At 38.6% G+C, this 18271-nt stretch overlaps 1 protein-coding gene across 1 annotated transcript in view; it reads left to right on the top strand.

Moving 5' to 3' along the window:
• PLCH1 (phospholipase C eta 1) overlaps positions 1 to 18271 on the top strand; it is a 174146-nt gene that overhangs the window by 109165 nt on the left and 46710 nt on the right. The window contains exons 3-8 of the mRNA XM_059686861.1: positions 351 to 497; positions 2577 to 2820; positions 6688 to 6817; positions 10331 to 10501; positions 12293 to 12386; positions 15222 to 15425. Coding sequence (XP_059542844.1) covers positions 351 to 497; positions 2577 to 2820; positions 6688 to 6817; positions 10331 to 10501; positions 12293 to 12386; positions 15222 to 15425 — 990 coding nt within the window. The remainder of the gene's footprint in view (positions 1 to 350; positions 498 to 2576; positions 2821 to 6687; positions 6818 to 10330; positions 10502 to 12292; positions 12387 to 15221; positions 15426 to 18271) is intronic.

Genomic DNA, 18271 nt, shown 5'->3' with positions numbered 1-18271 from the left:
ATCTAACATGAAATCTGAGACCTTGCTTTATGAATATAGATCCAAGTATCAAATGGTCATCAGTCTCACACCAAAAAACAATGTGTTACCCCCTTGAACAAAAGATGACTTTGTGCAGCAGTAATGCATTGTGTACCTGGAAGTACAATTTTATTTCAGTAAGTATGGTTTTTTTCCTGGCTTAAGCCTGATAAATTGCTTAACAACTCTTTCTAGAGTATCTGTAGCAAATTTGTCTTCTGGTCCTGGGTGTCTTTAGGGGTGAATCAGGTTTTATTTGACAGTGAAGTTTCTGAACACCAGTACCCACATGCATTTCTGAGAGCTGAATGTGCTTTGATCTGTTGCAGTTGAAAGATGCATGAGTGTAATGCAGTCCGGGACACAGATGATCAAACTGAAGCGTGGGACCAAAGGGCTCGTCCGGCTCTTTTACCTGGATGAGCACCGGACCCGCCTCCGATGGAGACCCTCCAGGAAGAGTGAGAAGGCAAAAAGTAAGATCCATCTCTGAATTTTTTGTGTATCCTGACACAGTTATATGTGGGTTATATTGGGTGGCTTCTGTGGAAGCTTCAGACCTCTGGACCATCAATATTTTTTGCAAGTTTTGGGCTCAGCTGTTAAAGGATGTGGAGAGGCAGAATAAGTTATAACCATTTTTGCTTTTTAAATTATTTGGAGAATTTAAATCCATAAAAGTTTTCTTGTTCATGAATTCTATAAATGTTAATATTTCCCCTGTGTTGGAGACATTATATACACACACACAGACACACACATACACATGTATATGTATATATATTTTACTTGGCATATGAGATTTTATAGCCTGAGGTCTTTCATTTTCCTATGAAAGTTTATGGGTATCATAAATCCAAAGGATGTTATGAATATAGATCCGTTAAAGTGTTTTGCCATTTTTTGAGCACAGTTGACTGATTAATAAGTTAAGAAAATTGTTTTAATGAAATCAAGTAAAATAGCTTTGATCTGACTCCTCGTTAAGGCCTGTCTCTCACACCTTCTACTCAGCACCAAGTCCCATGGTCTCCTGTAATGCCTCTCTCAACTGCTCCTTCCATCCTCTTGTCACACGAACCTTGTCCAGGGTCTCATCACCTTTCTGGTGGCCTATTGCGAAGTCTCCTAACCAATTTCCATTTTGCTAGCTTTTTCTGCTTTGATTAGTTCTGATGCTTTCCCCTTCAAGTAACAGAAGATGTGGACCAAATTAGGCTTACACGACAAACAAATTTATTACCTCACATAACAAGAAACCCAGAGGTTGGCAGGCCCCAGGTATGCGGCACTGAGTCTCTAGTTCTGTTTTGTTGAGTGCTCTTGGCTCTGTCCCTGGTGTGTTGGCTTTGTAACCAATGGTTCAGCTGTTCTGGGCCTCACAACCTGACATAACAGTGAAGAGGCAGAAAGGAACCTTCTCTTCTTTTACTTCCTTTTTAGAAGAGAAGAACCTCTTTCTAGACCTTTCACTCATGGCACATTGCCCCTAGTCTCCTTGGTTAGAGCCGGGATGCATTCCCACACCTAAATCAATTGTAAGAAATATGAATGGGTACACCCCAATAGCTGAGCCCCACCAGAATTTGCCCTGGGACTGGGCACATACTCATTTTCCTGAATCATGTAGGGACCATGAGAATACCAGAAGAAAGTTGGGACTCTGCTATTCAGGCAGAGGGGAGAAGAGGATGGTGTTTGTGGGCAATCAACAGGATATGCAACTCTTCTGATTTATGCTTATCTATAAAGAAGCAAATAAAACATATTGTTTTAGTTTAAAGTACATAATATTCCCTGTAGTGCTTCTCTGATACAAATATTTAGTGCTGCCCCACTGCATAAATAGTGCTAATCTCTCATTTATTGTTCTAGGCTCTGCACAATCTAGCCTCTTACTACCCCTCCAACCTTTACTCTGGATTCCCCTCTTGAGCTTTGCAGTCCAGCATGAACGGCCTGCTCAGCATCCCTGGGGTGGGCCTTATGCTTCTGCATTTTTATGCCTCTTTCCCTGGGATGCCACCTTGTTCTTTTCCATCTCTCTCAGCCCTGCTCTACTTCTCCTAATAGCATCCTTACTATAAATGCCAATCACTTTTAACTGTGCTATTTGGTTACCACTAACTTTTTTTCCTTTCAATTTTTTTATCTTCTCATACATATTTAAAACACCGAAGTTGGCTGTAGGTCTTTGTATGTTTTCCCTGCATAAATATGTGAACTGTAAATTTGACATATTTATTAGGTCCCTCTTCTACCATTCTTCTTACCCCACTGGGCATATCTATCATTTTATCATAAATTCCAACCTATCCAGACTCAATACCTGGGAGGGCATTGTCTAGTCTGCCCAGGAAGGTAAAGTCTCATGTAGAGAACATCACTAGCAGTAAGTGACAAGGCTTGTATGTCACATTTAGACTTAAAAACCCCAACTCACGGACCATGACCTTGTTCATGCTTACTTTTAAAAATTTAAAATGATTTTGCTTTTCCTTTTTTTTAGTCTGTATCCATACCTTCACCTGTCATGTATTTCACTTGCCTCACAGTACTTATCGACTCCATTTACAAAGTCACCGAGGGTCGGCAGTCTGAAATATTCCACAGACAAGCTGAGGGGAACTTTGACCCCAGCTGCTGCTTTACCATCTACCATGGCAACCACATGGAGTCCCTGGACCTCATCACCTCCAACCCCGAGGAGGCCCGCACCTGGATCACAGGCCTCAAGTACCTGATGGCCGGCATCAGTGATGAAGATTCCCTTGCCAAAAGGCAAAGGACTCATGACCAATATCCTTCCTAAAACGTTATTTTTGAGTTCTGTGTGGAATGGTGGTGGTGGTGGTGGTGGTGGTGGTGGTGGTGGTGGTGTGTGTGTGTGTGTCTAAGTCAGGGGTGGGCAAACTTTTTGACTCGAGGGCCACAATGGGTTCTTAAACTGGACCGGAGGGCTGGAACAATAGCATGGATGGAGTGTTTGTGTGAACTAATATAAATTTAAAGTAAACATCATTACATAAAAGGGTACGGTCTTTTTTTTTTTTTTTTAGTTTTATTCATTTCAAACGGGCTGGATCCGGCCCGCGGGCCATAGTTTGCCCACGGCTGGTCTAAGTGATGGTCAGTCTATGCTTATTTTCCCCCAATTTTTTTCTTTCTTTACCCCTAGCCCTCAGTATTCCCTCCTCACTCTCACAGAAAGTAAACGAATGTGTGAAACACATAAAAACAAGCGTATATAAAGTCAGAAGCAGACTTCTTCAGAAGAGACTGAATTTAGCTCTGAGAAATATCCAAAATGAAGTTTCCCCAGAGAAATGAGATAACCAGGAAAGCATTTATTCGTATTAGAGAAAAACCCTGCTTTGTTATAGCCAGTTTAGTTTAACAAATATTTTTTGTGTTCCAATTATGTACCCAGGACTTAGGTCCTTTCTACTTTCTCTCTCTCAGTACAGTTTGGAAACGGAACTGATTGACGCTCCAGGGGAACTTACATTTTACTTAACATTTATCCTCTCTCTGTAAATTGCTTGAGAGATGGGAGGCCGAGTTTCATTATTGGTTAAACCCATTCTTGTGGTTCTGCAGTGCTAACAAGTTAAATGATTGATGTACTTGGTCTGAAAGGCACCTCTCCTGCTGGGATCGAGCTGGTGGTTCTGGCCTCAGTTTTCTTGGCTGTGAAGTGAGGGCATGAGACTGCTTTTTTGTTCCTTCTGCACATTTTGAATGGCCTTAGAGTACATGTGCCTCCTGTCCACGTGTAGGGAGTAGTACCACTTCCTTGCTGTCATTGGAATGTGCGCCTTAAGTTTTTGCCAAGAGTGGTGATAAATTTATATTACTCTGGCTGTAATCCCTCACCTGGGGTATTGTTGGAGGAGAGGGGAAATACTCAGCCCAGAAAAGGGTTTTGACAGTGTGAACTCCTTAGCTGATGAGCTTTCATCAGTATTCTCAGCATGAAGATAAATGCAACTGGGATTCATAAGAGAACAAACATAGGAACAAAATACAAACATAGGAACAACTTTTGATGCTTTATTCTGTTAGTTTCCTTCTTAACTTCCTAACCTTTGGGAAAAACAAAAATACTGAACCAGTAAGAATGCTTTTTGGTGCAAGCGACGCAACCATACTAATATTGTTTAAGGCAATATTTATTAAACAATAAGGAGTATTTATTTTTCATGAACAAGAGATCTGAAATGGGGCAGTTCCAGGGTTGGTTCATCAGTGGCCCAGAGATGTCACAGAGACCTAGGTTCTGCCATCTTCAGTGTGTTGACTTCCTTTTGTTAATTATATTTTTAATTTTTTGAGGACCTGCCATACTGGTTTCCACAGCAGCTGTATCATTTTACATTACCACCAACAGTGCACAAGGGTTCCAATTTCTCCACATCTGCACCACACTTGTTTTCTGTTCTTTTGATAGTAGTCATTCTAATGAATGTGAGGTGGTAGTTTTTAAAATATATATATTTTTATTGATTTCAGAGAGGAAGGGAGAGGGAGAGATAGAACATCAATGATGAGAGAGAATCATTGATTGGCTGCCTCCTGCACGCCCCCCTCTGGGGATCGAGCCCTGCAACCAGGCATATGCCCTTGACCCGAATCGAACCCGGGATCCTTCAGTCCGCAGGCTGATGCTTTAGTCACCAAGCCAAACCAGCCAGGGCTTTTAATTGCATTTTCCTAATGTTGGTGATGTTGGGCATCTTTTCATGTGCTTGTTGGCCATTCATATAACTTCTTTGGAGAAATGGCTACTCAAGTCCTGTGCCCAGTTTTGAAGCATTTTTTTGTTTGGTTATTAAGTTTTAGAAGTTCTCTACATTGTTTGGATATGAATCCCTTATCAGATATATAATTTTAAAATATTTGTTTTCATTCTGAGAGTTGCCTTTACTCTGTTGACAGTGTCATTTGATGCATACAATTTTAAAATTTTCATGAAGTTCCATTTGTTACCTGTACCTTTGGTATCCTATATAAGAAATCATCATCAAATCCATTGTTATGAAGCTTTTGTTCTTTCACCCCTAATTTACATAGAAAGTCTTTTTTTCCCCCCATCTTTTTATTTTCAACCTGTTTGTGTCTCTGGATCTCAAGTGCATCTCTTAAGACAACATATAGTTGGGTTATGTGTTTTTACCAATGCCAATCTCTGACTTTTGACCAAAAAGTTTAGTCCATTTATATTTGAAGTAATTACTGATAAGAAGGGAGTTCTGTAATTGTGCTATTTCTTATCTGTATGTCTTATGGCTGTTTTTGTCCCTCATTTTCTGCATTCCTGTCTTCTTTTGTGTTTAGTTGACTTTTTTTTCAGTGTACTATATAAGTCATTTCTCATTTTCTTTTGCTTATATTCTTTGGCTATTTTTGTGTGTGATTGCCATGGGGAATACTTTTAACATTTTAAAGTTACAATACTCTAAATAGAATTTATACCAGCTTAGGCAATAGTTCTTCAACCTGACTTGTTTGTCCATGTTTACTAGCAGTAGAAAGTTTCCATATTTGAATTAACCAGTTGATAACTGAGTGATTTCATATTCTGAAAATATGCTACCTGGAAAGCACATGTACCCAAGAACTGTACAGAACAGTTAAAAAATTTAGAAGCAGTTGATAGCTGTTTAAATGAGAGAAAAGGAAAGAGGAAATTAATGAATGATAAAAAGGAAGCTGATGTCAAAAATAGGGAACATTATTTGAGTTTGGGAACCATTCTCATATGGTTTTGTCATAATTTGATAGGGTTTTAGATAATGTCTTAATAATAGTATGACATCCTTAATTGGACTCACATTTAATTACATTAATTGAGGGAACAGATTTGGAATGTTCATGATTATTACATTTCAATTAGGCCTGAAAACTTCAACTGTGAATGAATAATGAGAATAATGAATCTTAATTGGCTGTAGGAAAAAAAAAATTCATCCAGTGTAAAGTGTAATTCAAGCTATTTCTGCAGTATGAACATGTTGAATTGGAGGCAGATGCAGTACTCATATCTATTAGAAGCAATATGGTGTTGTGGTTGAAGACTCAGACTGGTGCTGGGTTCCAGCCCCAAATCCACATGGGTGAGTTACTTAAACTCTTTGCCTCAGAGTTGTTATCTGTAAATGGTAATGATATTAATGATAGCGCCTACCCTATGTACCTGGTTCCCTTGCTAATCCGTTCTAAATTTCTCCCTCTCCTTTAGTTTATATCCTCATGTGAATAAGGAGGTTGAACTAGATGGTCTAAATTTCTAAATGTAGGAGTGGAACTCAGAAAAGGGAATTGAAAAGATTGTGTACCATGGAGTATTGTGAAGGTAAAAAGGATACTAAATGAAAGGTCATAGACGGAGAAGGCCTCAGCTTGGAATAGTTGGGGTTTCATCACATGATAGAGATGCTTTAACGGATTGGATAACAATGTTGGAGTTGAACCTCTCACAATAGCGTGGCTTGACTCATTTCAGAGAAGGGAATCGCCTGTCTGTGTTCTCCTTCCCCCGCTTCTTCTGTTGTCACTATTAGTAGCTCACTAAGAGCCTCCTTAAAAGAATTTCTTCGGAGTGTTCTGTTAGAAAGCAGCTTTTATTTTGTGAAAACACAAGTGTTTTTCTTGACGTTTCTGCATGTGGGTGAAGCAGACCTTTGAGGAAGCTGATAAGAATGGTGATGGCTTATTGAATATTGAAGAGATACACCAATTGATGCATAAACTAAATGTCAACCTACCCCGAAGAAAAGTCAGACAAATGTTTCAGGTATGTTTTTTACAATCCAGTTGGCCTTAAGTAAAATCCACATGAGTGGTTATTGGTGTATTCAGGTATTTTAAAGGGCTATTTTTTGGGAAGCTAAAATTATCTGCTGTGTTTTGCTTTGTTTTTCTTTGACAAAGAGAGACATTTTGTTCCATCAAGGAAAAAACACACTTTCATTCATAATTTCACTTCCTAAAATGCCTTGTTGCTGTTTTCAGAGAGTGATCATAAACACCTTACCTGACAAATAATGGAGTAAATGTGATCAAGTCTCCTAGAGAGGATGGCAATATCTCAACTGTCCACCTCACAGACTGTTGTGAGGATCAGAATAAAGACATGAAAAAAAAATTGCACTTGTTGAAATCCCCAAGGGTTCTCTATTTTGTTTCAGATGAGTTTAAAATTCAGAATCCATAGGACTCAGAAGTGCTGTATCACTTTTATGTTTAATGCATCATGCAGGTTAGAGGGTGAATCAGTAAATGTGTTTAGGGAGCTCTCCCGAAGTTCATTCAACTGCCTGTTGGTATTAGATGAGATGCTCTTCCCCTGTTGGCAATTCCTTGAGAAAAAAATCCTTGGGCCCAAACTTAGTCCTCCAGAGGTGTAGAAGTCAGCTCTGCTAAGTTTGAGTTGGTGTGAAGACAATGTTAGATTATTAGTAATTACTGCGATATGAATTTAGGAAAGGCTCTTCTTTGGAGGCAAGCCACATGCATAATCCATGATTTGCAATGATTTTCTCATTGACTACATAAGTGGTGTTTTGTACCTCTAAAAAGAAGTATAGGGGGTGATATGTTACAATGTTTTGTGCTTTGTTTTCTAATCACTTGCTCTTAGAGGGGATAAGGGCAGAAACAACATGAGGGGTGAGTTGCAACAATGAGTGGAAGGTGGAGGCTGGCTTCCATCTGTGACCTCTTACAGTGGTCCTGCCATTTAAAACTCTAGGCTGGATATGGTCCGCATTGTGGGGAACTTGGTCCCATTACACCAGAGGACAGCCTGAGAGGAAGGAATGAGATATGCTGTAGAAAGAATCCCAGAGATGGAGTGAGGGACTTAGGAGGAGAAATAGGTTGTCATGTATTTTGTGAATTCTCTTTAAACTATATAAAAAGATTTGCCATGTTCCTGGCTCTCTCTGTGACATCTCACTTTTGTCCTGTTGTGAACTCCACATCCCCATCTGATCCTTTCTGTAGGTGGTGTTTATAGTACTGAAGAGGTAGCTGCTGATTGAATCAGACAGGCCAAGCTTAAGGAGGAGGGTAAAGTTTACATCTACAAAAATAATGATTTTCTGGGTACTTTTTGGGAAGATAAGGAAGAAACATAAGATATTGATCTATTTTTAATTCTGTATTTTTCCACTTCAGACACCTTTTATGTTTAATGCATCAAGCAGTTTAGAGGGTGAATCAGGAAATGTGTATGTCAAATGTTTCTGGGCTCACAGTAAATCCTTTAGAGAAGTTTTAAGAAAACATTAAAGGTCTCTTTTTATGACATTTGATCTAAAGAACTTATCAAACCAGAAGTAAGTGGAGAAGCTGTTGGGCCTGCTTTACGTAGAACATTGCTACTGGGCCTTGCTTCTTGCGGGGTTCTGTAAGTACTCGTGGTGGGAGAACCAGGGATCTTAGTATTATTTCAGGAACAATCTCTCTCTCTCTCTCTCTCTCTCTCTCTCTCTCTCTCTCTCTCTTCTCTCTCTCTCTTTATTTTTTACTGAATTGTTAATAAAGACATTAAAGACCCCCTAGCATTTTCTTTGACTATTTATTCCAATGCAAGATTCAACTGATTTTTAATTTTTATTTATTTTTAAAATATATTCTTATTGATTTCAAAGAGGAAGGGAGAAGGAGAGAGAGATAGAAACATCAATGATGTGAGAGAATCATTGATTGGCTGCCTCCTGCATGTCCCCTACTAGGGATTGGGCCTGCAACCTGGGCATGTGCCCTTGACCAGAATCGAACCCAGGACCCTTCAGTCCACAGGCCGATGCTCTATCCACTGAGCCAAACCAGCTAGGGCTCAACTGACTTTAAAAAAAAAATCGTTTTATGTATGGATAGCTTCTTTTGAAGTCTTTGATGCTATGGTTTAAACCTCAGAGTTTTACTACTCTTAATTTTTTAGGCATATATAAGGAAGTCTTGAAAAATGGTTCATCTCTGTATCCAGGGTTAGATATTTTGAAACAAAGTTATGGAAGAAACATGACCATTAGACCTAATTTCTTAGGGTCCAAAAACTCTACAACCAGGAGCCTCAAACACCCAAATATTGATATTCCATGGACCAATCTATCTCTACCTTTAAAATTACAGAAGGCAATGGCAATCAGCCTTACAAAGAAACTGTGTCTGATTAAATATTGATCAAAGCTTTTGCTCATAAAAACTTTGACTCTCAAATCTATGTTTAAAATCATATAACAGCTGCCTGTACTTCAGAAAATCTAGTACAGCAAAATGCCATTGATTCCTTGTCGGTTTTTATTCAGTTACAATTGTGTACACGTAGAATGAAGAAGAGCATGTAAATGGATTGGTTTTTCATTATATATTCCCAACAGTTTTATGACAAATTCATTTAATCAGAAGGTTTGATACCTGGTGAAAGATTCTTGCTTAATAATTGCTAGAAACAAATAATTTGAACTACAAATCTGTGCAGATGGATTTTTCAGATTTCTGTGGAAGAAAAGCAGGGAGGTACCAATGATGTTGATGGCTGTAAGAGCACTAAGCTACCTATGCAGAATTAACAGAGCTTCTGTTATAGGTAACATTTATACATGATTGAAAAGCAGCCCCGGAAGTGACGAGAGACTGGCATTTTTGTTATGTGTTAAGTGTGTCTTCTCTCTTTTGTTTATGTTATCTTGTCTAAGATTTCTCTTTTTCATTAGTTTCTTCAAAAGATCAGCTTTTGGTTTAATGGTTCACCTTTGATATGTTCTATCCATTTGTTTTCTATGTCATTGCTTTCTGCTTTTGCTTATAATTTATTTCTATTTTCTTTAGCTTAAATTTTTTTCTAGATTTTTAAGTTGAATTATTAACTTCTCTATTTTTGATTTACTTTGCTTTCAAATAAATTGAAAACTTCAAGTTCCCTCTACTGCTTTAACTTCATCACACAAATTTTAATATGTGGTGCATATTTTAATATGTGGTTCACTTCCATATGTTTTAGTTCCTACTTAGAAGGGTATTATGTTGTTCCCACAGTTTTTTTTTAACTTTCTTTGTTGATTTATAAATTTATGGTTCTGAGAGAAGTTAGTTTTTAAAATAAGCTTAATTCTTTATAATTTGTGACGTTGCTTGTGGCCTAATATATAGCCAATTTTAAAACTGATCCATGTTTGCTAGAAAAGAATATTGACCATTTGTAAAATGTGCACTCTCTCTTTTATAGTAAATATTTACCAGCACTGAATTTCTTGTTTCAAACTCTGACCCTGACATGATTTTAATGTGCCTCTTTCAGGAAGCTGATACTGATGAGAATCAGGGAACTTTGACATTTGAAGAGTTCTGTGTTTTTTACAAAATGATGTCATTGAGACGGGACCTTTATTTGTTGCTCTTGAGCTACAGTGACAAGAAAGATCACCTAACTGTGGAAGAATTGGCTCAATTTTTAAAGGTGGAACAAAAGGTACTATTAGACTACAAAGTTGAATGTTTACTTAAAAATATTTGTGAAAGATGCATGAGTTTTTTCTTGGGGTTGGATGTAGATATAGTTTAAATTTAGGGTAGAAGTAGAAACATCAAAATTCCAAAAAATCTTACTATGAGTTATTTAAAACGTGTTTCAGCAGCTTTTTAAAGAGGGAGTGATAAATTGAACACATATAATTTTTTGCCTTAAAGATGTTGCGCATAGATATGTATATTTTTACACAAAGTAACCAATGGTAACTTATACATTTCATTTTAGATACAACAGTAATTTCCTTTATAATAACAATATAGCTAAGTATTTATTAACTATGACATAATTCCTAACTAGCAATATAATAATTCATTGATAATTCTGATGGGAAATTGGCATTTGACCATATGAGAAGGCTAAGTAAATTAAGTCCTGATTAGCAAAGGGAATTTCTAAATATATTTAAATTAGATCTTTTAATATTGTGTCAGCTGAATTGTGGCCAAGTCTTATTCTAGTGCTTCTCTTTTTTGGATATTACCTTAAACTCTGTTTCTCACTAAAGTAGAAAAATAATATTTTTGTTTTTCCAGCTTTATTGAGGTTTACTTGATGAATAAAAATACCAAAGGTGTACAATGTATGAGGATTTGATATATGTATACATTGTGAAATAATGACCACAATGCTAATTAACATATTCAACACCTCATATAGCTATGATTTTTTTTGTGTGTGTGGCAAGAATATTTAAGAGCAGCTGTCTTAGCAAATTTTAATGCTATTAAATAGACTGTTTAGAAAAATTAGATTTTGCTAAATCATAAGTATTGAACCTAAGAGATAATATAATTTCTGAGAAGTATCACTGAAATATGAAATACTGGCTCACAAGATTAGCTTCCTCTGTCACTATTCATTAGTATTTTAAATATCACTGTTAAACTATGGGGCTCAATGGATTTTTGATCAAATTTCACATCCTTTGTATTGCTACTTAATTAAAGAATTATTTCTGAAGAGTTTACTTTTCCCAGTGACACTAAGTATGTAATGTTCATGCAGCAACCTTGAGGCCGACTCAGTAATATATCATGTCCTGCCTTTTGGTGCCTCCCATTCATATTCTTACAAATATTAATTCATTGAATCCTCACAGCTGCCTTATAAGGAAGCCACAGAGAAAGTAAGTGACTCATTCAAGATCACACTGTCAATGACATCAGCTAGCTGACTGGAACACAAGCAGTCCAGCTCCAGAGCTTTCTGTACACTAGCCGTCTCGCCTAGCCTTTTATTTTTATTTTTGCTAACCTTTATGTTCTTGAATCAACATGACAGGCTGCTCTCATGATTTAATGGAAGGATATATACAGATAATGCACAGGTAGATTCACCTACAACACTCTGTTTTGGTAAGGAATCATTTTCTTTCAACATAAATTTATGATTAGCAAACTTCAGTGTCTGCTTTTGCAGTTAGCTACTAGCTTACAGTGAGTGGATTTTTAGCAATGGATTTGCATTGACTATTAATTCTATTTAATTAATTTTATTGCTTCATAGAGCACATTTTTCTAATAGTGGAAGGGTTGTTTTCACTGATTAAATGTGAAAGATGCAAGGAAGATTGCTATCATGATCTTTTGCAAAGATAAAGGGGCTATACATTAGTAACTACAAACACTACAAACACTGTTCATTAACCCACTTTGCACTAAGCTTTTTTTAGTGTAGAGAAACACATATCATGATATTTCAGGTACTCGACTAATGTTCTGTTTTGTTTAGATGAATAATGTGACAACAGACTATTGCCTTGACATCATAAGGAAATTTGAAGTTTCAGAAGAAAATAAGGCGAAAAACGTTCTTGGCATAGAAGGTAAAATAACAAAAATTCCTAATTTCTCATTTTTCATTTAGTTCACTAAGTTAAATTCTTGCAAAAATTTTAGAAAGAGAAATCAGAAATATCTCTGGAATTACTGATGATTCCAATATCTATTTTCCTACAAAGCAGATGCCATCATATTGCCACTTCTTTTACTTTTGCAATGATAATTTACATTTTTTACTCCTCACAAGGCAATTTGAAGCCACTATGTATGAAGATACTAAGAAATATTTGGACTTTTTTCAAATAGCTAATTTTGGGGAATAGCCTCAACCTGATAATTTTATGAAGGGAAATTAGGCCCTAAAATAAGTAATCTAGGAAACTAGGGACTTGAAAGTGAACATGTTTCTTAAAAAATGTTGACAATGAGCCAGTTTTACCTAGTTGGTAGCAGTGGAGAGGTTTGTTGGAACCACAAATCTCTTTAATACAACCATCTCATTTTACCATCAAGAAAAGTGAAGCTCAAAGAAGTTAAGTAATTTGCCAACAGATAGATACTCAGCATCGACATCCAAGGATCTTATATATAAACTAGAGGCCCAGTGCACAAAAATTTGTGCACTCCGGGGGTCCCTCAGCCCAGCCTGTGCCCTCTCACAGTCTGGGACCCCTCAGGGCATGTCCACTTGCCAGCGGGGAGCAGGCCTAGGCTGCAGTCGGACATCCTTAGTGCTGCTGAGGAGGTGGGAGAGGGTCCTGCCTCCACCACTGTGCTGGTAGCCATCAGCCTGGCTTGTGGCTGAGCAGAGCTCCCCCTGTGGGAGTGCACTGACCACCAGGGGGAAGCTCATGCATTGAGCATATGCCCCCTTGTGGTCAGTGTGTGTCATAGTGACCGGTATTTCTGCTGTTAGGGTCAATTTGCATATTACCCTTTTATTATATAGAATAGAGGCCTGGTGAACAGGTGGGGCCTGGCTGGTTTGCCCTGAAGGGTGTCCTGGATCAGGATGGGGGGTCCCACTGGGGTGCCTGGCCAGCCTAGGTGAGGAGCTGATGGGTGTTTGCAGGCTGGTCACACCCCCTTCAGGGTGGGGGTCCCCACTGGGGTGCCTGACCTGCTTGGGTGAGGGGATAATGGCTGTTTGCAGGTTGACCAAGCCCCCCAGTGGGGTCCCTCACCCCATGGGGGTGTGGCCAGCCTGGGTGAGGGGCTGAGGGCTGTTTTCAGGGTGGAGGTCTCTGCTGGGGTGCCTGGCTAGCCTGGGTGAGGGGCTGATGGCTGCAGGCTGGCCACTGCCCCTTCAGGATAGGGGTGTCCCACTGGGGTGCCTGGTCAGCCTGGGTGAGGGGCTGATGGCCATTTTCAGGCTGGCCACGGCCCCCGGCAACCCAAGCTCCCAGCTTATCCTTTTCTTCTTCTTCTTTTTTTTTCAGCGCCTCCTTGAGCGGAGGCCAGGGTGGGCTGGAAGCAGGTATCTGGGATTTATTTATCTTCTATAATTGAAATTTTGTAGCCTTGAGCAGAGCCCAGAGCCTGCCAGGGCAGGCGGGAAGCTTGGCTTCCTCCATTGCCAGTGGCAACCAAGCCTCCTGCTCACTCCAGCTCCATGGCCACCACCATCTCAGTTGGGTTAATTTGTATACTTGCTCCTGATTGGGGGTGGGCATGGCTTGTGGGTGTAGTGGAGTGGCGGAGTGATGGTTAATTTGCATGTTTCTCTTTTATTAGTGTAGATAGTATGATATGAATGTATCTACTAGCTACATGTGTGTCTAAATTGTGTGTATGTAAAGTACGTAAGGAAATCAATTGCAGGCTGAACAGATATCTTAGTGAAAGACTACTGGGCCATTTGCTGCCCTGAAGAGCATGCAAAGCCAGGATTCATCTCACCATTTTTTATTGTTAGCCTAGTCCCCTTGCTCCCAGGCTGTGTGGACAAGGGGGTTTTGGTGACATGTGCTTACTTCCTGAGGTTGAGGGTAATTAAAATGAAGAGGAATAATTTAAAATTTACATGATCAAAAACCATTTAAAGACAGCCAGAAAAAATAAATTAATTTGGACATTTGCTAAGAAGTGAATCTTTTCCTTGGTGTGGCCCTAAGATGGATTAAACATGACTTCTAAGTTTTGGCCATAAAGAAAGGCATGAAGAAATTCTCCAGAGTCTCAGAGGATATTTACAGATAGAGTTTTACTATATGGTTCTTGAAGCCTTGAAACAATTTACCCTAATAACCATTCCACTTAAGTACTTGTGAGTCATTCATATATTTATTCATATACTAATGAATGCCTCTTCTACTTAGACATTATGTTTTGAAAACTGTAGAAAAACTGATAGGGTTTTCTACATAACCTTTAAGCATTATTTCAGAGTTATTAAATGTGCTGGCAATTAGCAGCATCTTTGTAAGCCAATTTCATAGTCAAATAATCACACCCTAAATTTGGCCATGCCTATTTTTCAAGTTTACTTAATAACCTATCAAATTATTGGTACAGCATTCTACTGCTTAGTATAAATAACGCTTTAACATTGTGTCAGTCACCAATTAGGTCACATAGCATAATCCTAGCTTGAGCTCAGTAGTTACTGAATGGCTTTGTAGGAAACCCACTCAATCAAAATTTTTAAAAAGTCTGTTTTTCTGTAGGTTATATTTAAACTGCTACTCCCAAAAGTCATATTTAAGCTTTTGTCATTACTTGACTCAACAAATCTCATTGCTCCAGTGTTCCCTGCCAAGGCTGTCCTGGGGTAATCACGAAGATAATCACTATGAACATATTTGATCTCTCTTGTTCCTGTTACAGTCAATCAAGTACATATGCCTTAAAGCTATAGTATTCCACTCTCTCTTCCAAAGGCTTCACCAGCTACATGCGAAGTCCCGCTTGTGATATATTTAACCCATTGCACCACGAAGTGTACCAGGACATGGATCAGCCCCTGTGTAACTACTACATCGCATCCTCTCACAACACGTACCTGACTGGGGACCAGCTCCTCTCTCAGTCCAAGGTGGACATGTACGCTCGGGTGCTACAAGAGGGCTGTCGCTGTGTGGAAGGTATGTCCATTGCCTGAGCTCCAGTTTGTGTTGGTGAACATGTCCTTTAGTTGGTCTGTCAAATCTACCATTAATAACAGAGACCTAAAAAATGCACTCACACTAATGAGAATCATTTTCCTGCTATTGTAAAGTCTTTCTTAACTTGTAATCTTCTATGGCTTATCCCTACTGTCAGTCAGGAGGGAGAGAGATCAGTACTTGCAGTTGGGAAATAACACCTTTGGTTTCTGAAAAATTGTGCAAACAATGAAAATTTTTCTAGAAAGGTATTTTTGATGCAATAGTGGGGAAAAGAGTTCAAGTTTACTATTTGTTTTCAGGATACTTCATGGTCTAGCAACACTTTTTCGATTTATAGTGGGTTCCTGGGGGTGAGTACACAGATGTAAGACATGGTTTCTATCTTCAAGGAGCGTAGTCTAGTGGAAGGATGGAAGTTAAAGCAATAGTACAGTGTGGGAATTCTAGCAGTTGAATCATATACTTGGTAGAGAAGTATGACAAATCAGGTAGGCTGAGTAGACTTGGGTCAATCATAAAGGGTTTTGAGTGCTGTAGTGAGGAATTTCAACTTCAGCTTTGGTGTCTAGGGTCCAATAAAAAGCCTTAATACTTATAGTAATATGATCAGGTTTGAAGTTTAGAATGATTGCTTGGACAATAGTGTAGAAGGAAACTTTTTTTTAGGATGTGTGTTTGTGAAGTTAGAGCAAATAGAATGATGGAAAGGCTATTGCAAAGATTCAAAGGGAAGATTATAAAAGCTTGGACCAAGTGAGAAAGAGACTATTATATGGATATTAAAAAAATAAACTTAACAGGACCTGGGAGAAAAGTAAAGGATGCAAGAAATGAAAGGAAGAATCTGGAATGAATAAATGGCACCACTTATGGGGAATCTAAGGGGACGAGCATTAACTGGTTCAGTTTTCCAACTGTTGAGTTCATAGTGATGCTGCTAATGGTCATATTTATGTGGACGTTTTTCTCAGTCAGTTGGATAACAATTAGATGCTGCTAATGGCCATATTTATGTGGACGTTTTTATCAGTCAGTTGGATAACAATATCTGAACTCAGTGGGAAGATCCAGGCAAGATAAAGATGCCTTAATGTTAGCTTTACATATGGTAGTTAAAATCACAAAAGTGTGCAGGATCACTTACAAAGAAGAATGGACAAGAGAACAAGACATGAGGACTTAAACGGTCCAACATTTGGAAGTAGGAAGAGCAAGGGGACCCAGTGGGGACAACTAACACAGTGGTGACTTGGACCTAAGGGAAGAAAATATCAGAAAAGAATGGTCAGCGATGTCCCATGCAACAGAAAGCAAAATAAGGTAAAGACTTCAGTGGCCAATCTGGTGTTTGAAAGCTGGGATGTTATAGTTTGGGTAGTGTGTTAATCGGAAGAAGAGAGTAGCTAACCTGTAGGTTAGTGTCTCAGCATTTTTCTGCATTAGGGGAGGACTGGATGATACAGGGTTGGGAAGATTTTTAGATATGAAAGAGGGTAAAATGGGGATACAGGTTTGTTTTTAGATGGAATAAAGGGACAAGAGATTTTTTTAAAAAAGGGTTCATGTCTGAATGTCTCTCTTTCCTCAAGGAAATAGGAGAATCATTTACTAAGTATACTAGTAAAATGGGTGGAGGTTGGCTTGGGGGCTTAGGAAGATCAGAGAACTTGAAAAACTCATCAGGTAATGGGTAAGGAGTTGGCAAGATCAGTTGGGAAAGCCCCAGCTAATTTCAAAAATAGTCTTTTAAAATTATTTTTTTGTGAGACAAAGATCATCATGCTTGTACTCTTCCCACCCTCTCCCCAGCAGATCAGATATAGGAGCAGTGAGGAAAGATTATAGAACTGACCCAAGCTTCTGGATTTCTAGGTCTGATGAAATGTCTTCAAGGTGTTGGTAAGAGCTCTTTTAAGTAATTGACAGTAAGTCCATGGGTCTAAGAAAGGAAGTGAAGTCAATAAAGGGCTACAAAATGAGGTTATGAGACTAGAAGACTCAAAGAGAAATATGGAGAAAGTTGTCATCACACAAAAAAACAAGAACAGAGAGTTATGATCACCAGGTAGGATTTTGGATGCAGTTAAAAGTGAGGCCAACCATATCCAGGGCATGCCAGGGGTGAGCATGAATGGAGTGAAGCCAGAGATTATTGGCATTGAGGAGGTCAAAGCTAAGAGATTGAGTAGATTGCCCATGTGGATGTTTAACTCACAAATGATGCTGACTTGGAGAGTAAAAATTAAAATATTAAAAGATGAAAAGTTAGAGATTAAAAACTGTAAACTAGATATTTAGGTATAAAAAGAATGTTATAGAATAGCCAATTGGAATATGCCAGAATGGTCCAGTTCGATAAAGTGAGGTTCAAAAATGGGGGGAAGATTGTTTTTATGAGTATAGAAGAAAAATTGTTTAAATGTAGCAATAAAGTCCTAGAGAATGCGTCCTGGTTCTGTGATTTATACAAAAAAGAACCCGTGGAGAAAGGAAGTAGTGTCCTCCTAGGTAAGCTAGTTGTTAACTGAGATAAGGAGCTTGAGGGAGAATTCCAAAAAGAGCCTGATGATAAAAGGGATTTTGCTTTGATGGAAAGGAGATCTCATGGATCAAGGGGAAATTGCTTTTTTGGTGGGCATACACTGGGAGTCAACATGGACAGCAGGTTGTTGTTGGGGAGTTGGAGTAGCCTAGGGAAATGAATGAAGCAGTAAGGCGGTAAGGTAAGACAGCTAACTGGATGGGCCTTCCTTTGTCAGATAGTTTCTGGCTTGGAGATTTTTCTGCTATAAAAGTATAAGATGTAATATTATATATAAAAT

This window comes from Myotis daubentonii, chromosome 3, assembly GCF_963259705.1.
Source record: "Myotis daubentonii chromosome 3, mMyoDau2.1, whole genome shotgun sequence".
Lineage (NCBI taxonomy): Eukaryota > Metazoa > Chordata > Mammalia > Chiroptera > Vespertilionidae > Myotis > Myotis daubentonii.
Note: the sequence above shows the minus strand (reverse complement) of the source record. Positions and strands in the feature narration are given on the sequence as shown.